General features: G+C 48.7%; 1 protein-coding gene across 1 annotated transcript in view; it reads right to left on the bottom strand.

Moving 5' to 3' along the window:
• Nucleotides 1–252: 252 nt before the first annotated feature.
• The window catches only part of bmp1a (bone morphogenetic protein 1a), a 33,766-nt gene continuing 9,016 nt past the window's right edge, over nt 253–25,002 (bottom strand). Inside the window, exons 2-20 of the mRNA XM_052067696.1 lie at nt 23,578–23,691; nt 22,506–22,631; nt 22,116–22,233; nt 19,190–19,368; nt 18,888–18,993; nt 11,115–11,239; nt 8,316–8,431; nt 8,056–8,158; nt 7,529–7,645; nt 7,050–7,195; nt 6,765–6,960; nt 5,324–5,449; nt 5,030–5,190; nt 4,722–4,902; nt 3,291–3,416; nt 3,073–3,200; nt 1,930–2,143; nt 1,579–1,829; nt 253–1,400 (exon numbers count right to left, since the gene is read on the bottom strand). Of these exons, the coding sequence (XP_051923656.1) occupies nt 1,266–1,400; nt 1,579–1,829; nt 1,930–2,143; nt 3,073–3,200; nt 3,291–3,416; nt 4,722–4,902; nt 5,030–5,190; nt 5,324–5,449; nt 6,765–6,960; nt 7,050–7,195; nt 7,529–7,645; nt 8,056–8,158; nt 8,316–8,431; nt 11,115–11,239; nt 18,888–18,993; nt 19,190–19,368; nt 22,116–22,233; nt 22,506–22,631; nt 23,578–23,691 (2,768 nt within the window). The 3' untranslated portion in view covers nt 253–1,265. The remainder of the gene's footprint in view (nt 1,401–1,578; nt 1,830–1,929; nt 2,144–3,072; nt 3,201–3,290; nt 3,417–4,721; nt 4,903–5,029; nt 5,191–5,323; nt 5,450–6,764; nt 6,961–7,049; nt 7,196–7,528; nt 7,646–8,055; nt 8,159–8,315; nt 8,432–11,114; nt 11,240–18,887; nt 18,994–19,189; nt 19,369–22,115; nt 22,234–22,505; nt 22,632–23,577; nt 23,692–25,002) is intronic.

Raw genomic sequence — 25,002 nt, 5'->3', positions numbered from 1 at the left:
GTAAAACAGTAATCCAATATAAATGCAGAAGAAAGCGCCTTGAGCACCCGCATGTAATTCAACATAGCCCAAAGGCTACACATGAGACGGCGGCAGTTCTCGGGCTTATTGTATGTATTAACCGTTTACATTATTTCCGAAACGACTATAATAAATAGGCAGGCTCATTTGATTCTTGAGGAATACTTCATTGGAGCACAAAAAAAAAAACACATTTTTTTTTTCACCTGGAAAAGTGTAAAATCACGGACACATAAGTCATATCTTTATTACCCCACGTCACAGGGCACACACAATGTTCAAGTATGCCTGAAGAACTAAAATGGAGCAAGTGGTGGGGAACAATTTTGAAGAGAGATAAAATTCATTTTTAAAAAATAAGTGAACCGGCATTGCATTTCACAAAAATCCATAGACGCTTAATGATTTTGGAACAATTCAATGTAAAGTGCTCGCTGGTTTGAGTTGACAAAAAATGAAGAAAAAAAAAAAGCACATGTTCCCTTGGAAAGATCGCAAGCACACGCGCGCACACACACACACACATACACACACTTTACAAATGATGGAGGTACAGTAATGACCAACCAGAAGACCATGGACCACATTTCATTGATTAGTCCTTTAATATGAAAACTGCTTCCTTATGTTCCTTGGTTAATGCTAACAGTGAGAATGTGGCCGTGGCGCCGCCCGCCCGTTACACATCAAGCCGCTGTTGTCCCCCGCGTACACTTCTTCCTCTCCCGCGACATGGCCCACATCTCCGCTCAAGTCCTTTGTGATGAGAATGATGATCTGTTGCGGCGTTGACAAGAGCAGGGATCGATCCTGCTGATGCCTGCCTTTTCCTACAGGTCCTGAGAATCCACTGGTTTCCTTGTTGTGCCGTATGTTGGGAGGCACGTTTCAAAAGAAAAAAAAAAAACTAAAAAAAAAAAAATAATAATCAGAGTGAACCAGAATGGGAGGGGGGAGGTCAGGTCAATAAACTCCCCCCTTCCAGCGCCGCCGTCCGCCAAAGCCCAATCCTAAGCGTAAAAAGGTCAAAAGGTGTTATCGGAGAATGGCTTTACTCCTCACAGTCTTCGGGGGGAGCTGGAGCCCCTGGGAGCTGAGGTGCGCTTGGCGGCGGACTTGCGGCTGTTCTGCGGCGTCTGATTGGCGTTGGTGGCCGAAGGTTTCCGAGCGGTAGGCGGGAGCCTCCCTTTGGGGCCCCTCCGGGTGGCCCTCTGCCCCGCGCGGCCCCTTGCGGCCCCCACTCGTCACTTGCGCGAGTGCAACGTGTCCTGAAATTTGGTGCTGGTGTAGCGCACGTGGAATCCTTTCTTGTTGATGGTGTCATCCGAGCGGAACTTGATCACGATGGAGTCGCCGGCTGAGTAGATCTCCTCGGGGGGCTGGGGAAGGACGCAATACAAAAAGACAGTGAATTGGAGGGACGGGGGGGCTACAAAATGACAATTTCGACTTTTTTTTGTCTTTTTTTGTGACAAAAACCTGACGTTTCAAGAGTGATGTGTAGATTTTTTGAATCCACTGTCCAAAAATGAGGTCGACAAGAACCGTTGCGCTTACCCCCGAGCCACAGTAGCGTCCGAGCCGCGGCGATTTTGTGTCAGCCCCGTCAAAGAGCTCCATGTAGTCGTAGCCGCAGTCTGCCTCCTCCTCGATCTCGAAGGTCTGGAAGATGAGCTCCACGCCGTAACCTTTCTCGGCCGAGATCACCCATTGGCAGTCGGAGGCTCCGGGGTAGTTGTTGTCCCCGAACTGGGCGTGGGAGAACAGGTCCTTGGTCTTGACCTCGGCCTTCAGGCGACCGCCGCACTCTGCGCATGGGGAAAAAAGTCGAGAGTTCAACTTTCAAATCGATTGTGTTGCGCTGTAAAATCCGAAATGCTAATTGTGTGACGTTAAGACGACGCGGACCTGCGCTGTGGGACGCCTCGAAGCCTTTCTTCTGCACAGAGTTGTCGGAGAAAAAGCGGATGAAGAGTTTATTGCCGCTGGACGTGATGGGCTGCGGCTTCTTTGTGCCGCAGAAGCGACCGAGAGTTTGGGCTTTGCCGTCTTTGCCGTCGTAGATTTCGATGTGGTCGTAGGCGCACTCCAGATGAGCCTCCATGTCGATCTCGTTGAAAGCCTACGAAAGAGGAACGGTCACGTTACATTCACGCGAGTGGCGGGCCACTTCATTAGGTACACGTGCAACACAAAAGGCGGAGCCAGAATGTCGCCTTGTACAAGGGAGCCAATGTGCATGTTTTTCATGTAACAATACTCGTAGGCATACATTCTTTATCTTCCAGGAAAAAAAAAAACGACCAATGCTACAGCATGCTATTGAGTCTCACATACTGGAAGTGCACAACGGTATTATGCTGCCACCCAGTGGCCAAGGCGAGCACACCAGAAAGAGCATCACAATGATTTAAATTGCAACATTAATTCATGATGCACAAGATGACGTTTACGTCTTGACATTTGTCTGTATTGCGCAAGCTTTTACAGGTCACACTGGAAAACAAAAATTGAACATCTCTCCAAAATCTGCCCCCCCCCAAAAAAGGAAGCATTTTTTTTTAAATCTGCATCAAAATACAAGGCACACAAAAACCATCTCTGTTTAAAATTTGCCGTTGGCCTGCGTTATGTTGTTAGTTGATATTTTACATGACACATTTTATTATTTTTCCTGATTAAAAACACAAACGAAAATGCTTTTTTTTGGGGGGGGGGGGATTCTGTAACCGATTCATGCCTTTTCCATTCATTTCAATGGGGAAAGATGATTTGAGATGTGAACGTTTTGAGTTACAAGCGTGATCACGGAACCAATGAGTAACATGCGAGATGTCCTGGTCGGCAGCCAATCACAGGTCGCGTATGGGCCAAAAATCACATTCGCACGACGGACAATTTTCACTTCGTCTAATGTTTTTGGGCATGTGTGAGGAAATTAAAAGCACCAAGGAGAACAATGCAAAGCGCACAAACTCAAGACACCCGGATTAACGTCCTACCCACCCTCACCCGCACCCTCAGAAATGCGAGGAATAACGTGTCACATACTATTTTGATGCGGTGGCCGGGCGTGGTGGTGAGCGCCCAGCTGCATGCCTTCTTGCTGGGATATTTATCCGGCCAGTTGGGACTGGTGATGGTACCGCTCACACTGGTCACCGTGTGATCGCAGCCGGCTGCAATGACCCCCCCACGCCCCCCGCCCCCCGAAAAAAACCCATAAGAATCTTTGCAGAGGAACTCGATGCTGAATTTTGTCAGGATACCCTCTTTGCAGTCGTGCTTGTTCTCGTGCAGCACAAAGCCGCTCCTGCACTGGCAGCTGTAGCTTCCGAAGGTGTTGACGCATTCGTGCTGACAGCCTCCGTTCTCCTTGGAGCACTCGTCTTTGTCTGAGGACGCACACGGGGGAGGGGGGTGGGGGGGGGACAACGGGTGTCAAACTCAAGGCTCGCTAGCCAAATGCAGCCCTCGATATCAGTGGGTGTGGCCAGTAAACATTCATTCATCTTCCGTACCGCTTGATCCTCACTAGGGTCGCGGGGGGTGCTGGAGCCCATCCCAGCCGTCTCCGGGCAGTAGGCGGGGGACACCCTGAATCGGTTGCCAGCCAATCACAGGGCACACAGAAACGAATAACCATTCGCACTCACACTCACACCTAGGGACAATTTAGAGTGTTCAATCAGCCTGCATTGCATATTTTTGGAATGTGGGAGGAAACCGGAGCACCCGGAGAAAACCCACGCAGACCCGGGGAGAACATGCAAACTCCACACAGGGAGGCCGGAGCTGGAATCGAACCCGGTACCTCTGCACTGTGAAGCCGACGTGCTAACCACTGGACTACCGGGTCGCCCCTTATATTATCAAAAATGACAATTTTTTTTCTATTTTATGGGTGTGCTTGTTATCGCCCAGTTAGCATAGCAACAAAGACAGCTAGCACGTATGCTTTAGTAGTAAGACTCAAAATATCATCATTGATTTGCTACCCTGTAACTATAATCACAATTTACCGTTCAAATCAAATACAGCTTTCTTGATTTAATGAAGTCATATTTTTGAGCACCCGGAGAAAACCCACGCAGGCCCGGGGAGAACATGCAAACTCCACACAGGGAGGCCGGAGCTGGAATCGAACCCGGTACCTCTGCACTGTGAAGCCCACGTGCTAACCACTGGACTACCGGGCCGCCCGGCCAGTAAACACGTGAGAGCATTTTTTTTTCCGACTTGCCAGAAAAATGATAATAATATGATGGGATAATTATTGGACTTGCCCACACAGGACATATGAGTGTAAAGGACAAGACGTGTCATTGACTTGTGGCTCTGGCCTGGATTGCAAACAAACACAGAGCAGCTCAGCTTCTGGCGATTGTCAAGGCTAGCTCAAAGTTTTTGAAATTTGACAGCCAAATAATATATCAATGTGCATTTCTACAAATCTCTTTAAGTGCTTCCATTTTGGAACATGTGCTTCTATAATGAGCCTAGGAAATCACGATTGGTGAGAATCGAGATCTTTAGAATCGGCCCGCAGGCCACTCGTGGTTGTACGGAGCCACCTGGTGTCTGCGGACACTGCGGTAGTGAACATTGATTTAGACAAAAGACAAGCAGTGGCTTTGTTTTTCTTGTTTGTTTTTTTTTTGCTTGATGATTGAAATCAATTCCGAACTCGATGAACTCACCCGAGAAGAACTGCGCTTTAAATCCCTTTTTGGACACCGTGTTGTCCGACTTGAACTCAATGCGCATGTTGTTGTACTGCGAGGTGATGGCTTCGGGTTTCTCGGCGCCGCAGAACTTGCCGTGTAGCCTCGAATCCGCCGACAGCCCGCTGCGCACCTCCACGTAGTCGTACTTGCAAACCTGAGCGCGGACACGAAACGGCGGCGGCGTGATTGGACGTGAGTTTTTACAAGCGAGACGCGTAACGGTGACCAAAAAAACAGAACAAACCCACCCAGCGCCGATACATAAGAACCCCGGTGCTCACGTCATTGCCCTCAGTCTCGAAGACGTCAAAGAGCAGAGTGATGCGGTATTGCGTGGGGGCCACCAGTTGCCAGATGCAGTTCTTGTTGGGGGGGTATTCCCTGGGCCACCCGGGGCTGGTGATGGAGCCGTTCAGCTTCGTGATGAAGCCTCCGCAGGCAGCTGCACATAGAACGCAACAAAAAAAAAAATTGCTATTCTTTCTGTCTGATTGTTTAACTTGCGTGTCGTCACGGTTGTCAGCATAAGCCAAAGGTGACAAGGCGCTAGTTCCGAAAAACAGCATCCGACATACCCTCACAGCTGCGCTTGTCAGCGGCCAGCTCGTAGCCCGGGTCGCAGGCACACTTGTAGCTGCCCAGCGTGTTGACACAGCGTTGCTCACAGCGACCGTTGTCCGGCTTGGAGCACTCATCCATCTCTGAAACACAAAAAAAGTACGTTAAGGAGCCTTTTCGCTGGGGCCCCCCCTTTGGCTTCCGTGGCCACCGTGCGAGACATCCTCCAAACAAGGAGGTTCACACGCAACCCGGTGGCGCAATCACATACGGTGCGACCTTGAAACTCAAACGCCGCAAATGTCAAAACCTTGACTCGACCTTGATTTTTTTCCCCCCCAAATGAAATTCTATGAATCCATTTCAGCCTCTCAAAAACCATCTGGATTTTTGGGAGGGTTCTGCTTTAAGCAAAGAAGAACGAAAAAAAAAAATACGGGCCACATTTTAGTTACCGTTTCGCTCGGAGAGTCATTATGACTGAAATCATCGAAAGAAGTCAAGAACAACGGCTCATATCTATTGTTTCGGTTACTGTAATGAGGTGTTTGGCAACAAGAAAATGCGTACAATATCTCTCTTATTTATTAGATCAGAGAATTTAAAATTTTGGTCGAGATTTTAGCAAGTATCACGCAAGTTGACGTGTTTGATTTGCTTTCAAGGGCCAAGTAAAATGACGTGGCGGGCCAGATCTGGCCCCCGGGCCATGCGTTTGACACCTGTGGGTTAAATTATGCAATTACACGTCATGGATTGAAAAATGGTGTGCATCTATGCTAGCAACATATAGTGACCGTCACAACAATGAAATCATCATCATCATCATCGTCATTTCCGTATTTTTTTGTTTGGTGGTGTGCCTTGACGCCGGTCAGTCGCAATACTTGTCGCCAGGTCTCAAAAGAAGAGCGTTTCGTTCATCTTTTTTTTTTTTAAATTACATCACAGTTTTGCTTCTTTCTATGCTTCCGTGACAGTTCGTGTGGAGGGTAGGGTGGGGAGGGGGGGAGGGGTTGGGGGGTTGAAACGTGAGGCACAGCTGTCATGCGGTTGAGTCCAGTTGAGAGTATTTCAAGAGTGTTTTCTTACGCAAATGAATGTCATCATTTTGTGTGCTGAATGAGTCGACGTTTCGGCGGACTCGACAGTCTCGAGAACACAACAAATTTTGTGAACCTCAAGGGCCTGGAGTGATATTTGGACTCTATTTGAGGGGGGAAAAGGACGCAAAAACGTCTCAAGGACTCAAGCCTGAAACGGAACAGGAAGGTTTCACCATAGCAACCTTTAAATTCCAATATTTCCAATCACGGGTGGGTGGGGGGGTGGGGGGGCTGAGTTTGACCTTTAAGGATCCCCCTGCGATTTGGAGCGCTAATGCCAAACACAATACTTCTTCCAGACGTACGCGCAGAAATTCCCCCCGGCGGCGTTCACGACCTTTCGACCCCTGACCTTTGAAAAAGTTGGCTGCGAATCCGGCCTTGTTGACGGAGCCATCTGAAACAAATTTCATCCACAGCTGGTTGGAGCTGGTTTTGATGTCATCCGGCTTGTCATAGCCGCAGAAGCGGCCCAGCAGGGGGCTGTTCTCCGAGTTCCCGTCACGCACCTCCAGGTAGTCGTACGCGCAACTGTCATGTCTCTCGATCTACGTGACAGAAGGTTTGCTTTTTTTGGGGGGGGGGTCGGCTGTCCACTACCAAAAAGCGTGCGCGGCGCTTTGAGTCGAGGCCTTACTTCAAAGGACTGGAAGGTGAGGCCCACGTGGTAGCCTTGAGCTACGGTCACCTTCCACACGCAGGCCTTGTTGGGCCGGTAGTCGTCGGGGTAGTTGGGGGACTGGATCTGCCCACTGTCCTTCTTCACCTCCCCACCGCAGATGGCTGCACGTGACGGGGTAGAAAACAATGAAAACTCGCTTGATGGCAAAATCATCGACGCGTGCCTGAAGAAAATCAAACGTGCGCACGCTGTTGGGATTTTCGCAATGTGGATTAGCCCAAATGGCTCACACACACACACACGAAAACGCAGAAGCTTCTGCGCGGCCTGGAAACAATAGAGCCGATTTTGAGCGCCGGCCAAAATCTGATGAATGCAGCATAAAGTGGCTGACACATCAGCAGCAGCGCGGGTGCCAAAAAAAAAAAAAAAGAGGAGATTCTCGCAACTCGGAGGCGGCGAGTTTATTCGGCGACGAAAAATTGGGCGCTTACCCTCATAAACGGCGGAGAAACCTTTTCCCACCCAGTTGCTGCTGCTGCGGAACTCGATCCAGAGACGGCTGTCGGTGGAGATGATGGGCTCGGGGAGTTTGTCGCCGCAAAAACGCCCTGGAACACAGGAGGTGTGGGGGGGGGGGGGGGTGTAAAACTGCCTCCAAAAACCTGATCGTCGCGCCGCTAGCTGCAACTAAATATTTTGATATACAAAAACAGTGCAAGGTGACTTTCCTCTGCCTCGCTGGCTTTCTTTCTCCAAATCCAAACCATCCCCGACCCCACCCGCACCGATATCGCTTGACTTGCCAAAAACGGATGCTCACGCGGGACACGTCGGGGGCGAAGTAAACTCCTCAAATTCCAGATGGAAATTTTGCTCGTGACGCAAAAGCGAAACGAATGACGACGGACATTTTTTTTTTTTTTCCGGAGAATCGTGTCAAAACAGTGGACGATATAAATGAGCAACAACTCTCGTCTCCTGAAAGGTGTCCCGAACTCCTCGCGCGGATCAAACTGACCGTGGAGCGGCGCCTTCCTCCAATAGCCGTCGCGGATTTCCACGTGGTCGTACCAGCACAGGTGGCTCCTGTATAGATCCATGGAGGTGAAGTTCAGAATGATCTTTAAAAAAAAAACAAGAGAGGGATGATTATTGACACTCGACGGGGTCAAAGGTCACACGGCGATAAAACCTCGGAAGTGAGACAACGCGGGTAACACGGAAGCGCGTTTGTGGAAGAGCGCCGCGCGGCCGATTGGGCTTTTAGCGGCGGCTCACCTTTTCTCCGGGTGTGACGGATATTCTCCAGATGCAGTGCATGTAGGCCGAGTAGCCGTTGGGGAAACCCGGAGAGGAAAAATTGCCGCTGCTATCCTGGAGACTGTCGCCACATCCTGTTCCGGGGAGACAAAACACACAAGGGGACGAGCGCGTTAAATTCTGAGCCGTGTGGAACCGCAAATCAGTGCCACGGCGAAACACCTGAGCCGCAAATTCCGAGCATCCGCGCCGACACCCGCGCAGGAGCCGCCTATGTTGAAATGATAACACCAAAGAGTGACGCGTGGTGAGGTTTTCGGTTTCTGAGGCACTCGCATTAGTCAGACTGACACATTTTGAAGTGGATCGTCATATTTGCTCGTGAATCAGCAGCCTGACGTTTATATTTTGAAGAAAAAAAAATGGACCGGTATTTTCTGACCTGATGTTTGAAGCAGGTCTTTATTTGTTAATTAGATTCGATTTGGGTTGGTAGTGCCGGTTTGAGAAATATTCTAAGGTTACGTTCCAACATTTGCCAAGTTTGGCTGTGATTTGGTGCAAAGGTTTGCCAATTCACAGCAGCTGCAGTTTCGTTTTCCTCAGCGGCATTTTAGTTCAATTATCTTAATGAATAGTCCGTTGCGTGAGAAGGCTGGGTGGAAGAGAAAAGACGTGTGGATGCGTTTTTAAGCACGTGACAAGTTTGGTAATCACAGAGCGTCGGCATATTCGACAAATGCTGAATCCGTCCGTCTTCACCTTGCACTCAATTCAGTAGCAGCCAATTGTGGACCAAGTCTGAAAAGACGGTTAAGACCGTCTTTGGGAGTGAATGACATAACTGCGTTTTTCAGCAAAACTCAATATTTTCCTCACAAATATTAAATATGTCATCCCGACTTTGAAAAAAAAAAAGAAAAAAAAGCAGCATGCACATATTGAAAATGTCAGCGCGACAGAAACGGGCACGTCCCAATTGCGAGCCCCGTCAACCAGGTTCGTGTGGGATTGCGCAATTTTGGAGTGTGGCTCTGCCTTCCCTGACCTTCTGACCCTGAGAGCGTTTGAGAAGGAGAAAGGCGGATCTCTTATGCGAAACATATGGTGAGGCGCTCAGTCCGGATCAGGGGTGTCGGAGTTTGGGATGTTTCAGTAGAGTTACTTTCTATTTGGTTTGGACTTTTTGGACTTTTGTGGACTTTTGTCCAAACCAGCGTGCCGGCGGCGAAACAAGGAAATTAACTCATTCACTCCCAAAGACGTTTTTAAACGTCTTTTCAGACTTGGTCCAGAATTGTCTGCTACTGAATGAGTTAACGATGAGTCGCGGACAACAACCCGAGAGGCTTAAATTGAGTTCGATTGAATTCGTTTCGAGAGCGAGTTTAAGTTTTTATTAGTTGTTGGTTTTTTTTTTCAATAGAATTTGTTTCAGTTTAATTCATACTAGATTTAGGTTTAGTTTTAGTTTTTTTTTGTTTTGTTTAATACATCGGGTTTGTTGGGTGCATGATTTTTAAAAAGTTTTTAAAAGGTCGCAGTTTGACCCTCCTTCTGTACGGACAGAGCAATACCGAACTAAAATGAAAAGATTTTATTTTCCTCGTGGTTATTTTTCACTCATGCAAAATAACCTCGGTCCAGATGACGAGCTAAGAAATGAATCGATATGAGACGCACTCTCTTGAAGCCCGGTCTGAAAATAAAGCCGGCCCGCTATAAATAACTCAGCTCTCGAGAGGATGTGATACATTATGTACGTGATGCTTCTGCTTAACTGGCTAAATTAAATATGCAAAGACTCGATGTTAATGCCGGCGCCGGCTGGGGGGCAAAAAAAGGGGAGGTTCGAGATGTATTTCATGAAGTGAAGTTACGTAGATACAAATCTCGTCGCTCCCTCTTGTTAGTTTAACTCACTTTGGAGAAATGAAAAACACCTCCCCAACAAACAAGGAACCCCCCCTTAACTCCCAAAGACGTTTCTAAACGTCTTTTCAGATTTGGTCCAGAATTGGCTGCTACTGAATCAGTTAATGATGAGTCGCGGACAACAATCCGAGAGGCTTAAACAGCACTTCGGGGCCCGGCGTAGGCGATGATTAAACATTTCCGGGAACGCGATAGACGAACGGGAGATCCTGCGGCCGAGGGAAGGTTTCTCTCGGTTTTCCTGGAAGAACGTCGCCGCCGCCACATCATAAGGGGCTTTCCTCCCCCCCAACGCCCTCCTTGAGCAATGACGTTGAGCAAACACAGATGCGCATACAGTAATCTGTGGATATGCACTGCGTGGCTCCGTTTAAGGTTCCAAACCGGCCATCTCGGGCCTCCGACGCAAAACCCCGCAAGCAGCTGGTTCGACTTTCCGAGCCCTCGCCGTGTTTGACAAGCGCCGCTTATCCTGACCTGACCCGTAATTAACTGCGTGACATCAAATCGACACGGCCGACCGTCTGTTCCTCGTGTACCGACGTTCCACGCCATCCGTTCCGTTTACGCCAAGCGCAGTGTCAACAAAGTGCTCGGCCAAAGCGGCCGGCTTACGTAACCCCCTCCCTCGCTGCGTCGCGCTTCACTTTGTTAGCCATTTGTCCTGGGACGCCGTCGCCAGGCAGTCGCAACCACATCAATAAGTCGAGGAGAGGCTATTCCCATCCAGTAGGAGATACATCGAGGGAAAGCAGGACAACTGCAGATCTCTCACGCAAGTGCAAAAATAGACAAGGGAGGGGAAGGGGGGGGGGGGGGGGGGGGAGAAAAGAAAGAAAAAAAAAAGCCCACAGCAGACAGGATCTGCCGTTTTGGTCTTACTGGAGCATTTGTAGAGTTTGCGTGCCTGCGCGATATCCCCTTTGCTAAGTCTGGTTCTCTGGCCAATGGGGGGTCGCACGCCGTTCACATCGTAGCGCGGCAGGATGGTGTCCAGGAAGATGCCCCTGCGACGCATAGAGAGAGGGGGAGACGGACGGACGTTAGTGCCAATGAAGGATTTTGTGCGTGTGAACACCGGACGAGGGGGGGTGGGGGGGGGTACGTCGTCGCCGGTGCGGTTTACGAATGACTGGAAACAATGCGCGCAGTATAGAATGCGCACAAAGCCTCCTCGGAAATGCTGGATTTTAATCCAGTTTCAACCTAAGACCGCTTAACGACGACCAAATTGTTGTGCGAACCCGGTGACCCCCACCCGCACTATTCATCTGCGCCTTTAAAGCGATGTAAATATGAACAATACCGGTTGTTGTGTGCTTTACGTTCATTGTTTGAATCCACTTGAGCTTCTCTCCTCGTGCTGTTTTTGCCTTTTTATGCATATGTTGTCACAGAATTCATTTTTATGCAATACAGTGGTGCCTTAAGACATGAATACGTTCCAGCCCCCCCCCCCAAAAAAAAATTGAGGATTCAATTGGCCAATACTACAATTAACCCCCAAAATGGCCATTTTTTAAAACAACATATTACAGCATAAGACAAATGACATTTAAACAGCCCCCCCACCCCACCCCCACGAAAAAAAACCAACAACAAGATCAGGCGATTGAATCGTAAAACAAATTCTACAGGACAAAGGACTTTTATTGTAAAACAGTCAAACGTTGAAGGGAACAGAAAAACAAAGTTATTTCATTCAATACACATTTTGTGAATTTATCGTCTGATTAATAGGTTATCTGGATTTTATTCTGTCAAATATTAGGAGGAAATATAATAAATATGACTCAGTAAGATGGTATGTTATTTTTATTATTTTTTTTAATATATATATATATATATATATATATTCATTCATTCATTCATTCATCTTCCGAGCCGCTTGATCCTCACTAGGGTCGCGGGGGGTGCTGGAGCCTATTCCAGCTGTCTCCGGGCAGTAGGCGGGGGACACCCTGAATCGGTTGCCAGCCAATCGCAGGGCACACAGAAATGAACAACCATCCGCACTCACACTCACACTCACACCTAGGGACAATTTAGAGTGTCCAATCAGCCTGCCACGCATATATTTGGAATGTGGGAGGAAACCGGAGCACCCGGAGAAAACCCACGCAGGCCCGGGGAGAACATGCAAACTCCACACAGGGAGGCCGGAGCTGGAATCGAACCCGGTACCTCTGCACTGTGAAGCCGACGTGCTAACCACTGGACTACCGGGCCGCTTATATATATATATTTTTTAATATATATTTTTATATATATTTTTTGTGGTTTTATATTTATATTTTTGGGATTATTTAATGCAGAGGATAAAGAAGACACGGTTGCGACAGTGAGTTTTGTTCTATCTTCGGTCTACATGTGTTGCTGCACTGTTGGTGTTCAAATTTTCCTCATTTAAAAGCCTTTGAACGCCGCCACGCAGATGCTATTTGATAGCCCGTCGATGGTCTTTCCCATCGCGTGTTAGTAAGAAACGAGCAGACTTTAAGGCAATGTTGTCTCTTTGTTTCATGTTCGTCCAGTGGTTAGCACGTCGGCTTCACAGTGCAGAGGTACCGGGTTCGATTCCAGCTGCGGCCTCCCTGTGTGGAGTTTGCATGTTCTCCCCGAGCCTGCGTGGGTTTTCTCCGGGTGCTCCGGTTTCCTCCCACATTCCAAAAACATGCGTGGCAGGCTGATTGAACACTCTAAATTGTCCCTAGGTGTGAGTGTGAGTGCGAATGGTTGTTCGTCTCTGTGTGCCCTGCGATTGGCTGGCAACCGATTCAGGGTGCCCCCCGCCTACTGCCCGGAGACAGCTGGGATCGGCTCCAGCACCCCCCGCGACCCTAGTGAGGATCAAGCGGCTCGGAGGATGAATGAATGAATGTTTCATGTTCGGTGAGTAAAGGCAAAAAGTCCGGTCGCTCTAATCTCAAGGCGCCGTCAAACTTGCTCGAGGATTCCAGTCATCCACGAATTAATTTCACCACAGAAAAGAGTCAAATCACAAAGCACCACAAGAAACTGTTACCAAACTTGGCACAACATTTCTCTCACCTTACTCATTTGTTCATGACAAAAAGAAGCCAGTAATCACATTCCTGGCTTTGTACACCGAAACGTATCATTAACCTGAATCAACACGCACGGCCGCACCTCTATCGGCATTAATTACTCACACCGAAAGTTGGGTCGAAAAGAAAAATGCCATATAAAGCATTATAATTGCAGCGGGGGCCGTTGGCCATCTATACAGTTCTGGCATTGAGGCCGCCCTCTTCATAGGACCGATAGTCATATGTACAAAGGCCACAAGAAAAAAAGTACGTCTTAAAAGACTTTTTTTTTTCACACTGCCGTCTCATTTGACACTTTGCTCGTTTCTCATCTCCATTTCTTTTTTTTTTCCCTCCGACTATTGGCGAGCAGCGGCCCGGTTTCCCCCCGATCGTTCCCATGGCGACGTGCCGATCAATGCCAGGCATGTGCAAACACTGCCGCCTGAGCTAACAGTTTTTAGACTCTTCCCGCTTGCTTGTCTCTCTTTGAGCCTCCGCAAGCCCGTATGCTGGTTCTCTGAGGGAAGGGGGGGGGGGGGGGGGGGAACTCCACTCGAGCCAATGTCAGAGGAGACAAAGGGCACACTGGCAGGTCTCTATTTGAGTTGGCAGAGCTCCACGGGCTGATCCAAAAAAACAATTTGGAGTAAAGTACTCTCATCTTTGGGGGCGAAGGCAACATAGACAAAAAAAACGATGGCGTTGAGGCTCACTTGTCCCGAGAAGACAGCAAAACATTAAGAGGAAGCATGAAATCTCGCAAACAATAGCCGGAGTGAAAGCCTCGGCTTCCCACGGTGATTTACTGTAAAAAATAAAAAAAAGTTTATTTGCTGCTGGCCACAGGTGGATGAGCGAGTGGGAGCGAAAAGGACTGCAAGGCCGAGAAAGTTGGATCAAGTATTCCGCCAAAGGTTTTTCCCGATTCATCATCTCGCAGAGGCTTTTCTTCGGGGGTGCCGCAGCCCAAGGCTCGCTGGATGTTACCCTCCGCCAACTGCCGCTTCCACCAAGGAGCTCGTGTTTTCATCCTGGCTTTTGGTTTGTGACGCGCGACAAAAGATTCCCAAAGTTTTCGAAGGCCAAGGAAAAGGCCAGGGTGGAAAATGTGGCTCCAATTTGATGCGATATGAAAGTCCTGAGCGCAGCCAACTTGAATTTGGAGTCACCCAAAGCTCCCGAAAAAGTCACCAGTTGGTGAAGAATGCCGCTCCTATTCTGGCCTTTCCTCCATTGGCTGCATGGGCGCGCTCAAATTCATTTTAAGATTCGGCATTTTTATTAATTTTTTTTCAAACTCGTCTGATTGTAATTTCCCCATTGCGGGACAAATAAAGGATATCTTAATCTTAGACCATAGGTGTCAAATTCAAGGCCCGGGGGGCCAGATCTGGCCCGCTACATCATTTTATAAGGGCCACAAAAGCAAATCCTTTTCCACGATGCTTACTAAGAGTTGTACCAAAATGTCAACTTCTCATATGTAACAATTAAGTGAAATATTTTCAGCTTTTTCCTCTCATGATAGTAACTTACACAACAAACCGTTATTCCCGGCGCCTTTTCTCTGGTTTCAGTCAGAACAGCCCTCCAAGTGAAACGGGAACTAAAATGTGGCCTGCTACAAAAATGAGGTTGACACTTTAGACACTCTGAAAATTAAACATAAGATTCCGACAACCCGCTAACTCTCCGATTAAATTCACCAAAAAATAAATGGCATTACCATGGCAAAAAAAAAAAAGCAACCCCAAAGCCGATGCTTAATGATTTAAATAAAGCTAATATCGGCTGGCTGATTAATTGCTCAGGCCCTAACATGTCGCGATCAATTTTATTCATTCATTCATTCATTCATTCATCTTCCGAGCCGCTTGATCCTCACTAGGGTCGCGGGGGGTGCTGGAGCCTATCCCAGCTGTCTTTGGGCAGTAGGCGGGGGACACCCTGAATCGGTTGCCAGCCAATCGCAGGGCACACATAGACGAACAACCATCCACGCTCACACTCACACCTAGGGACAATTTAGAGTGTTCAATCAGCCTGCCATGCATGTTTTTGGAATGTGGGAGGAAACCGGAGCACCCGGAGAAAACCCACGCAGGCCCGGGGAGAACATGCAAACTCCACACAGGGAGGCCGGAGCTAGAATCGAACCCGGTACCTCTGCACTGTGAAGCCGACGTGCTAACCACTGGACTACCGGGCCGCCCGCGATCAATTTTATTAGGCGTCATATTGGATTTGAGTTACGTGCAGCGCTTTGTTTTTAAAGGGCTTTCAAATTCCCGCCGGTATCTACGATTCGATGAATCCCAAATGGGCCCTCCCGTTTCTGCGAATCCTCGCGCTCACGTGAGAAGGTTCCATAGGAACCGAGCGTCATCGGTGACCAATTTCTTCTGCATATGCTCCAACGGCGCATGCGCATAGGGAACATTTCAGTGCTTTTCAGCAACGCGCCTGACAGTCAGCAGGGATGAAATAGAACCGCGTCGAGTTCATATCGCCGACTACGATAAAACGACCGTTACGTACGTACATAACTGCATTCCACGCAGCCTCCGACGGTCAGTAGGGACAAAAACAGAATGCGGTTTCGCCTCGATGAAATTTGGATCGCTTTGAGCTCGGCTGCGATCGAGCGGTTTCATTTATTCGCCGCTCTGCGACACAGACGGGTGGTCCAAAAGAGTGGGCCTGCTCCACGGCTTCGCACATCGGTCTGCGGCCTGCCGGCGGGCGGGGGTCGTTTGGCTGGCGCGCTTTCTGTAGAATCTGCAGAGGAGTGAGGGCCGCGTCTGACAGGCAGGTCGAAAGCCAACGCGTTTTTTTTATTTACCGTCTAGGTCACTGTAACCACAAAGGGTGCAATTCAAAAATGAAAAGGTTTCAACCTGTAACGTAGCGAATGCCCTTCGATGCCATACTATTTTCCGATAAATCTAGACGATCAAAACAAACCGCAGCCAGAGCAAATTTCACCTCGACACTAAACGGAGCGCATTCCAGACCTATAGCCACGGTTCTCGGCGCATTGGCTGGCGCCCAGCCGCAAGAGTGTGTGTTTAGACAAAGATTCTCTCTCGGCTTCCTGGAATCCGTCTGCTCGCAGAGCAGCTGATTCGAGAGCAGGCGCGTACACCGGGAGACTCGAACACAAGGCACTTGGAGAGACATTGTGGCTCTTGGAGAACAAAAGAGCAGCTCACAGCTGGTTCTCATATCTGACTGGGGTCGTGATGATCATAGGCCAGGCTCACTCATTTTGTTATTTTGAGTTGCGTGTGACCAGATATCACATTACACCCACGCTGGCTGCTCCACGTCAAAACTTTTTTTTTTTGGGGGGGGGGGGGGGATTTAGGTAGAAGCCCGCATCATCTTGAATGATTGTCGACTGCAGCTGCAGGCCCGCTTCCTCTTTGTATCCATACAAGAGGGCCAAAGGTCATCATGTGGTTTAAATATGCTGGGGATATTTGTTTAAAAAAAACTTTGATCTTCCGTTGCATGACCTCTAATCTGTCAAACTGAATCGGAATTTTTAAAAAAATATTTTTGAGAGGGGAAGTAAACACACACCTGCCAGCATTTAAAGCGATTCTACCCAATTAAAGTTCAGCTGTTCGAGGAGACAGCTCACGCCGAAGTCACGGCCGACAAGCACGGATGAGACTCGTTTGCAACACTTGCCATCCAATGACACGTTTGAAAACGCCACTTTGTGGTGAGCTGCTTTTCCGAGTACAACCGATGACTAAAAAGCCAGAATTGACTCATCATCTTCCTACATGGCGACTTTGGCTCGACAGTCAGTCCTCCAAATAAAGAAACACTTGAGTAACAAACCAGAAGCGATTCGACATCAGCGAGTTTAGCAAAGCGGATGGAATGCGGCCCACCAGGTAGCAGTGGGGCTTTCCCCACACCGAGACAACGAGGCACTCTAAGTGGCCATGCCATGTCAGATTAAAATATAAGCCCCCAGTCCCCCACCCCGCCTCGCTTTTCCATCTTTCTATGTGTCATGCACACACTCACAGCCAACAACGAGGCACTCTAAAGCGGTCACACCGATGGAATTATCTAAAAGGAAGATGGATTTTCAGGGTGTAGGCATAGCTAGTTAAATTTTCAGCAAATCACAATTGGAGGGGCGACTCATGACATTAAAAAAAACAAAAAAACTACAAGAACAATAGGAAAACCGAAACGCTGGAAACAATTTCATGCCATATCGCCACCCTTAGAGACCACATTGGTTGTCATGATGGTGATCCTTGGAGAACTTAGTACAGGGGGGGTCACACTCGTTTTTTGTCGCCGGCCACTCTCGCGCAGTTACGGCTTCCCTTGGAGGGCCGGTGCAAAATCTCAATGTGATTTATTAGCCGCATTTCGGTTCAGATTTCAACAAGAATTACGATAGTTGACGCACGTGATTTGCTCCCGCGGGCCACATAAAATGACGTAGGGGGCCGGATCTGGCCCCCGGGCCTTGACTTTGACACCACTTAGTATTTCTGCTGTGGTACGTGGCGTCAAATGTTCGTGAACATCCCTTTTCCATTCACTACCACTTTAATTGGATAGGTACCTTGAAAACGAGTTTTCAGCCATCGCCTTGCCACGATGTGACCGATCATTAAAAACCTCGTCAAAAAGGTTTTTACTGGATAACAAGTCAGCGGACCAACTTTTATGAGAGACCGCACGCAGCACTGAAATTGGCGCACAAAAAAAAAAAAAAAAAGCAAGGCCGCCGTTGCTACGCGGGGTTGATGCCACTTGATGAGGGGTCTGCCGCCACAAAAGCGCGACGAAGGCTTTGATTTAAACATGCGGCGGCAAGCGGCTTGCACATCCCAGATACTTCGTATAGAGCTCGGAAAACTTGGCGTTTCATTGACAATATCGTCCGCTGGCTCGGGGACACATTTCGCAAAAGTGTCGAGTCTGCACCCCCATGCAGGACAATCACGATAGTGTTTTGTCACCAACACAGCAGTGCAACAATTGCCGGAGGTGCTCCGCAGGGAGGAGTCTCGGGGCCCTTTGCCTTTGAGTCGGCTTTTCTGTTTTTGGTACAAAGTGAAGAAGAAGAAAAAACAAAAAAGTCAGGATTTCTTCTTTTAATCAAGATAATATATTACGAGCGTTGGAATTTGTGAAAAGGAGCAGCTGTCCAAATATGGCACAAATCACACTGGTGCTGTGCTGTGGAGGATGACAAGAAGTAGAGGAGACGGGCTCTTTTCATTTAAAAAACAACCCACATACTTTACTAAAATGTTTTCATAGACGCTCTCAATGCTAATCCGCAAGCAAGCCGACACGGAGGTTGAAAAAAAAGTTTCAAAGTGGATCTTTTTTTGTTTTTTTCCGCGTGTGCCTGCTTTCAATCTCAGCGATGCCGCCACGTCCAACGGAGAGGACACCGATGCATTTGCAGACATTCTGTATACAGCTACGAAACACCAGGTGCACCCACGGAAAACCAGATGAGAGCTTCAAAAGGTTACTGAGGGCACAGCATGACTTGACCAAAGACGAGTTTTCATACGAGGTGGAACGGAGCGCAACTCGGCTCGACTCGTACCTGGAGAACGTATTGCGGGCATAGTGCATGATACTGTCGAAATCGTAGACTTCTCCTAAGGAATCCACCTCCCCGGGCTCCATTTTCAAAAAGTTGTACTCCTGTCCTGTGAAAGGGCCAAAAAAAAAAAAATTATCAAGGTTGAACTGACCACATTAGGTACACATCGAAAAAAAAAAAGAGACAAAAGTCCTACTGGGGTAGATAACGATCTGTTTTTTTTGGGTTTTTTTTTACATTGTGCAAGGAACACAAAACAGCACTTAGCTCTTAGCCGTTCTTGCCAATGTTGGAAAACGTACCTGGCTGAATGTTGTCTCTGATAATGCTGACGTGTTCGTCTCGATCGGGCCGCGTGTGTTCGTGCCAGAAGCCGATCACGTGTCCCAGCTCGTGCACCACGATGCCAAACTTGTCGCAGTTCTTCCCAATGGAAATGGCCTGCGGGCCTCCTCCGCGGCGGCCCACGTAGGAGCAGCACCTGCCAATCATCCGCACAGAGGCGGCGTCAACGGGGGGATAAGAATAAGGTGGACTTGGCAGCTTTTGGAAATGAAACGACACTGAAGTGAAAGCGACGGAAAAATGAGAATTGAGTGATGTCGTGGATCTCAATCACCTTTCCTCTACTTGAGGATAATTCATATGTACAGAGCGGTGACATTCAATCATTTATCGGTGCGCCGCCGCAGATGCGGAGGGTCTTGGCGCTCCCTCTCCGCGTGACATTAAAAGCTTCGGGAAGGGGAAGACGGGCGGGCGCACGCATGCATGGCGGGCCGTTTGGAGCCAGACGGCGCTCTCTAATTACCACAAGGGCCAGCCAGGCTCTCATGAGCCACGCCTTGAACTTTGCAAAGGACAGAGGGGGGGTGAAGGGGGGGGGGGGGGGCTGCTCAATATGCATCAGACTCGGGCATTCCCGCTGCTAACCGCTGCCGCCAGCGTGGATAATGCCATCCCTGTTGCACGTCGGGGGGGGCCGCTTACCGAGCTAAAAATGGCTCGCGACCGCTGACTGGAAAAAAAAAAATTTAAATTCAGTCTGATAAACGACGTCGCCTTTCCGGAATGACGGGCAGTTCGTCAGGTCGGAGGGTTTGACAGTCCAAAAGTGTCGTGTTGTTAAAAACTGCGCTGTATTGGAGACAAAAAAAATAAATAAAATGAAAGAGAATGTGAAGAAACAACCTTGGTGGACTGAATTTGCGTATCGAGTGTGGTGTGTTGGTGTGCCTTTAAGGGGCGGGGCTTAGTCAGTGGCATCATCAAGCATCCTTGCAATTTGTACTCCTGCGTTTGAAAAATAGATATTCATAAATGTTATAGAGGTGGTGGCATGGTGGTTGACTGGTGAGCACGTCAACCTCAGAGTGCAGAGGTGAAGGGTTCGATTCTCGGCCCCCCGGCCTTGATATGTGCTCTCCGTGCCCGTGTGGGTTTTCTCCGGGTACTCCGATTTCCTCCCACATTCCAAAAACATGCGCGGCAGGTCAATGGAACACTCGAAATCGTCCCGAAGTGCGATTGTGAGTGCGAATGGTTGTTGGTCTACCGCGTGGTCCTGCGATTGGCCGGCAAATGGTTCAGGGTTGGCAGCTGGGATAAGCTCCAGCACGCCCCCGCAAACCCGTGTGAGGATAAGCAGATTAGGAAATGGATGGATATATTTATACACTTACAAAAAAAATCTGCGCAATCGACAGCTCGTAACTTGTAAATTTATAAATGGTGGTACTATTCATTCATCTTCCGAGCCGCTTGATCCTCACTAGGGTCGCGGGGGGTTCTGGAGCCTATCCCAGCTGTCTCCGGGCAGTAGGCGGGGGACACCCTGAATCGGTTGCCAGCCAATCGCAGGGCACACAGAAACGAACAACCTTTCGCACTCACACTCACACCTAGGGACAATTTAGAGTGTTCAATCAGCCTGCCATGTATGTTTATGGAATGTGGGAGGAAACCGGAGCACCCGGAGAAAACCCACGCAGGCCCGGGGAGAACATGCAAGCTCCACACAGGGAGGCCGGAGCTGGAATCGAACCCGGTACCTCTGCACTGTGAAGCCGACGTGCTAACCACTGGACTACCGGGCCGCCCAATGGTGGTACTACTGTTGTCCTAAAATGAAAAGACCCCATCCCATGAGCTTGCGAATGGTTTCTTGGCAACGACAAACTTCCCTGTTTAAAGGGAAACGCCAAGCGGACACTTTGAAGGTCATTTCATCCCTAATTTTTTTTTTCCCCCAGACATTTAAAGTCAAGTCAAGACAAGTCAAGAGTATTTCTAGAGCACTTTCAAACAGCCATCGCTGCATACAAAGTGCTGTACATGGAGCAATTTAACATGCACAATAAACAGTAAGAGGCGGCCCAGTAGTCCAGTGGTTAGCACGTCGGCTTCACAGTGCAGAGGTACCGGGTTCGATTCCAGCTCCGGCCTCCCTGTGTGGAGTTTGCATGTTCTCCCCGGGCCTGCGTGGGTTTTCTCCGGGTGCTCCGGTTTCCTCCCACATTCCAAAAACATGTGTGGCAGGCTGATTGAACACTCTAAATTGTCCCTAGGTGTGAGTGTGAGTTCGCACGGTTGTTCGTCTCTGTGTGCCCTGCGATTGGCTGGCAACCGGTTCAGGGTGTCCCCTGCCTACTGCCCGGAGACAGCTGGGATAGGCTCCAGCACCCCCCGTGACCCTAGTGAGGATCAAGCGGCTCGGAAGATGAATGAATGAATGAATAAACAGTAAGACAAATCAGTAATAAAGGCGGTAGAAAGCACCAAACAGTAAAATCAAGAACAAATCTAAAGTCAAAATCCGGTGTCATTGGTAAACCCTTTTTAAGTCATTTTAGAGCCCTATAAATGAAATCATTGTCGTCCTTCACAAATGTCACCGCTGGGATTAAATGGGCTAAAACGAAAAGCGAACGGAGGCTGCGGAAGTCCCCCCCCCCCGACCCCGCCGAGTGTGGCGGTGCGCAACATGCATGACACAAGCGCCCGGTGATGAAGAAGAGATACGGGAAGCGTTCTGAAAGGGCTCCCTTTCTCTTTCTCCGAAGACCGGAGACCGAGCGGGAAGAGAGGAACAATGGTGAAAAGGCCAGCGAGCGGGGAGCGAGGAAACGCACACGGGCGTGAAATCATTAGCCGGGGGCAGCTGAAGAAGGCCCGAGCGGGAGCTTTTTATCGGAGCGACGACCCCCCCCCCCACTCCCGCTGACTCACCCACACGGTCGGTAGGTGAAGACAATGTAGCTCTCCTCCTGCGTCCTCTCGATAAAGGTCACGCAGGTGTGTTTCTCCCAGTGCCGCATGGCTTGGCGGAATATCGCCCGCTGACTGCCTGGATGGGACGAGACGGAGCGTGTGAGACGCCCCCCCCAGAAAAAGCCGTCGCGGGCGGAGTCATTTCACCTTCAGCGGCTTGGTCAGCGCAACCGGATTCGAAACATAGCGTCTCACAAAGGATTTTTTTTTTGCGGTACATTCGGAACTCGCACGTTGCCGTTTTTCATTTCATCGGGTTGAAATGAAACGACATCTCCAGATAGACAAACATCTGGAGCGCATTAGAAGCGTGTGCGATTATTTTTTTCACAAGAAGTTTGAACTTACCACTAAAGTTACCGCTGATGACATACGGAATAACACCTTCGGGCCAAACGCGCTCAGGTCTGGACGTGGCGGCCCGTTTCCTGCGGCGAGAGCCTTGTCGGCTTGGGATATTCTGAATGCTTGATGCTGAGAAAAAAAATGTAAAAATTGGAGATTCAAAGAGAAGTCGGACAAATTTGTTGAATGCAAAAATGCTGTTGAGCGAATAGAAAAAAAAGGGCAATCCCTACGATCACAAAACGATGGCGAGAAAAATCGCAGCTTGCTCTGAATTATTGAAGCCGAAAGCTATTCTTTGTTTTTTTTTTGTTTTGATTTTGTTTGTTGTCTCCTCCTTTGTGAACGAGGAATTGTGACACGACATCGGTTCTGGATACAAAACGCATTCGGGCTCGTTTGAACGAGGTGGCGCGCCGACTCTCTCGTCTCTTTTATGAGATGACAGACGTGGATCGATTTGGATTTGAAGCTTTTTCAAGATACGCTGACTTGCTTAACTCATTCACTCCCAAAGACGTTTTTAAACGTCTTTTCAGACTTGGCGTTAAAAGATGCCTGATGAAGAATAACAAGTCCTGTTTATTTCTGAAAACAATCATCTCATCCTGCTGTTTTAAAGGAGTTTTATCAGCACCTTTTTTTCAACTCATATATTACCCCCCCCCCCCCAAAAAAAGAAAAAACAACATACACATGGCGGCCACAACATGAATGTTGCTTGACAGCAATTTGAATCTCCCGGCCGTTGTCCAAACATCAGTTTTCCATTTCGCCACCAAACGGGGCGAACAATCGCGAGTGTTTTTTTTTCCAAAGGCAGCGAAAGTTGCGCTCACGTCAGAGTTCGTCCGGGTGCGTTCAACGTCGCAAGTGTTCGCCAGATGTTTTGGCAGACGCTCGCTTGTACTTTTCTTGTCGCGAGGGAATTTTCAACAAATCACCTGCGTGTGTGACGCAGGGCTGCTATTTTTAATCGACGGTGGACCATGTTATGGCTGAGCGGATGCTTCGAAACCCCCCCTACCCCCCCCAATCTTGATTTTGCATTCTTTTTGGTTTGTTTTATTTTTACCTGCGCTTGTACGATTTACGCTCCGGACGGTCCTGGAAGCCAAATCTATGATTCTATCCACTTTAAATGATCGTAGGTCCTCCTCATCCAGAGCGATGTCTCCCAGAAAGGCGGCTGAAACAGACACAAAAAAAAAAAAAAAAAAAAAAAAACGGCAGAGGTCAGATGACTGGGAAGTAGAAAGCGCGACTCGCCTGAGGCTTTTCCTGCCGCTCAGACTGAGTGGGCTACACGCACGGCTTGTCGACAGATCAAAATAAAAATAATCTTCATTGACGGACCGAGACACCGAAATAGAGATGTGAATGTTTGGTTAGCGGGGAAGGCCGGCTTAAACATATTGCAAAGGGGGTTGGGTGGGGGGGCGTTCATGGAAAAAAAATAAATGTATGAACTCAGAAAGCCGGCTATCCGCAAAACTAATGCAGACAAGTTGAGACCAGATTCGCGGATAGTTAATAAGAGTCATTGTGACACATTGACCCCGCCTCCACCGAGTAATGTGGGGCACCTTGAACACGTATTAGCTTTTTAAAGAGGCCAAGGAGAAGGAAAAAAAAAATAACCAAAACGTCCCACTTTACGAGGAATGCGCTTTATGGGATTCCTGACTAAATGCCCCATTTCGATGCAGGAAAGGGCTCGGGGTTTTTCTCCTCAGAGACAAGGCGCTCTCACTTTAACGAGCTTTTAACACCAGCACGTTTCCACAATTTATAGCCTGACTTGTATGCAGGCACCGGTGTGGGGGAGGTGGCGGGGGTTGAAGCAGCAGAGGGAGGGAGGGGTTGGGGAGGGGGGGGGCTCTGATGTCCATGACTGAAGCGGAGAGAAGTACGAGAGCGGAAGGCAAGAAAGATGGCACAGGACCCGTGAATAGAGAAGGCAGATGTGGAGGCCAAAAGAAAATGACAGCCCTCTGCTGCGTGCACGCTTCCGGGCCGCTGAGGTGGACCAGAATCCAGAGAGATTATTCCTTCGAAAAGCCAACGCCAGTGATTCCCCCCCCCCCCCTCCTTGGTTGATTTTGAACTTCAATGTGTCATCCCCCCTGAAAGGAAGCCGACTTACTGAAGATGTAAGACAGAACTGGCAGATCTGTGGATACATTGGCTTTCTCTTAAGCACAGAGAGAGAAGATATGTCAAGGGGGGAGGAACAAAAAAAAAAAAGGAAAAAAAAAGGATGCTTCTGGATTGCCACGAAGAGCAGCTTGGAATTTCTTGCGGGCAGTTGAAATCACCACATCAGTGGATGGTTGCGAGTGACACACAGAAAACAGCGACAAAATAAGGTCGTAAAATTAAATTGAACCGCGGGAACCCGGTTCTTTTGTTTCACTTTGGAAGTTATGGTGAATAAATCAAATCGGTTTCAAGTCAAATGGGGGAAATAAAAAAAAATCATCCTTCACGGTGGGGGAAA

This window comes from Hippocampus zosterae, chromosome 6, assembly GCF_025434085.1.
Source record: "Hippocampus zosterae strain Florida chromosome 6, ASM2543408v3, whole genome shotgun sequence".
Taxonomy (NCBI): domain Eukaryota; kingdom Metazoa; phylum Chordata; class Actinopteri; order Syngnathiformes; family Syngnathidae; genus Hippocampus; species Hippocampus zosterae.
The sequence above is the reverse complement of the archived record's forward strand: the minus strand, read 5'-3'. Positions and strand labels throughout refer to the sequence as shown.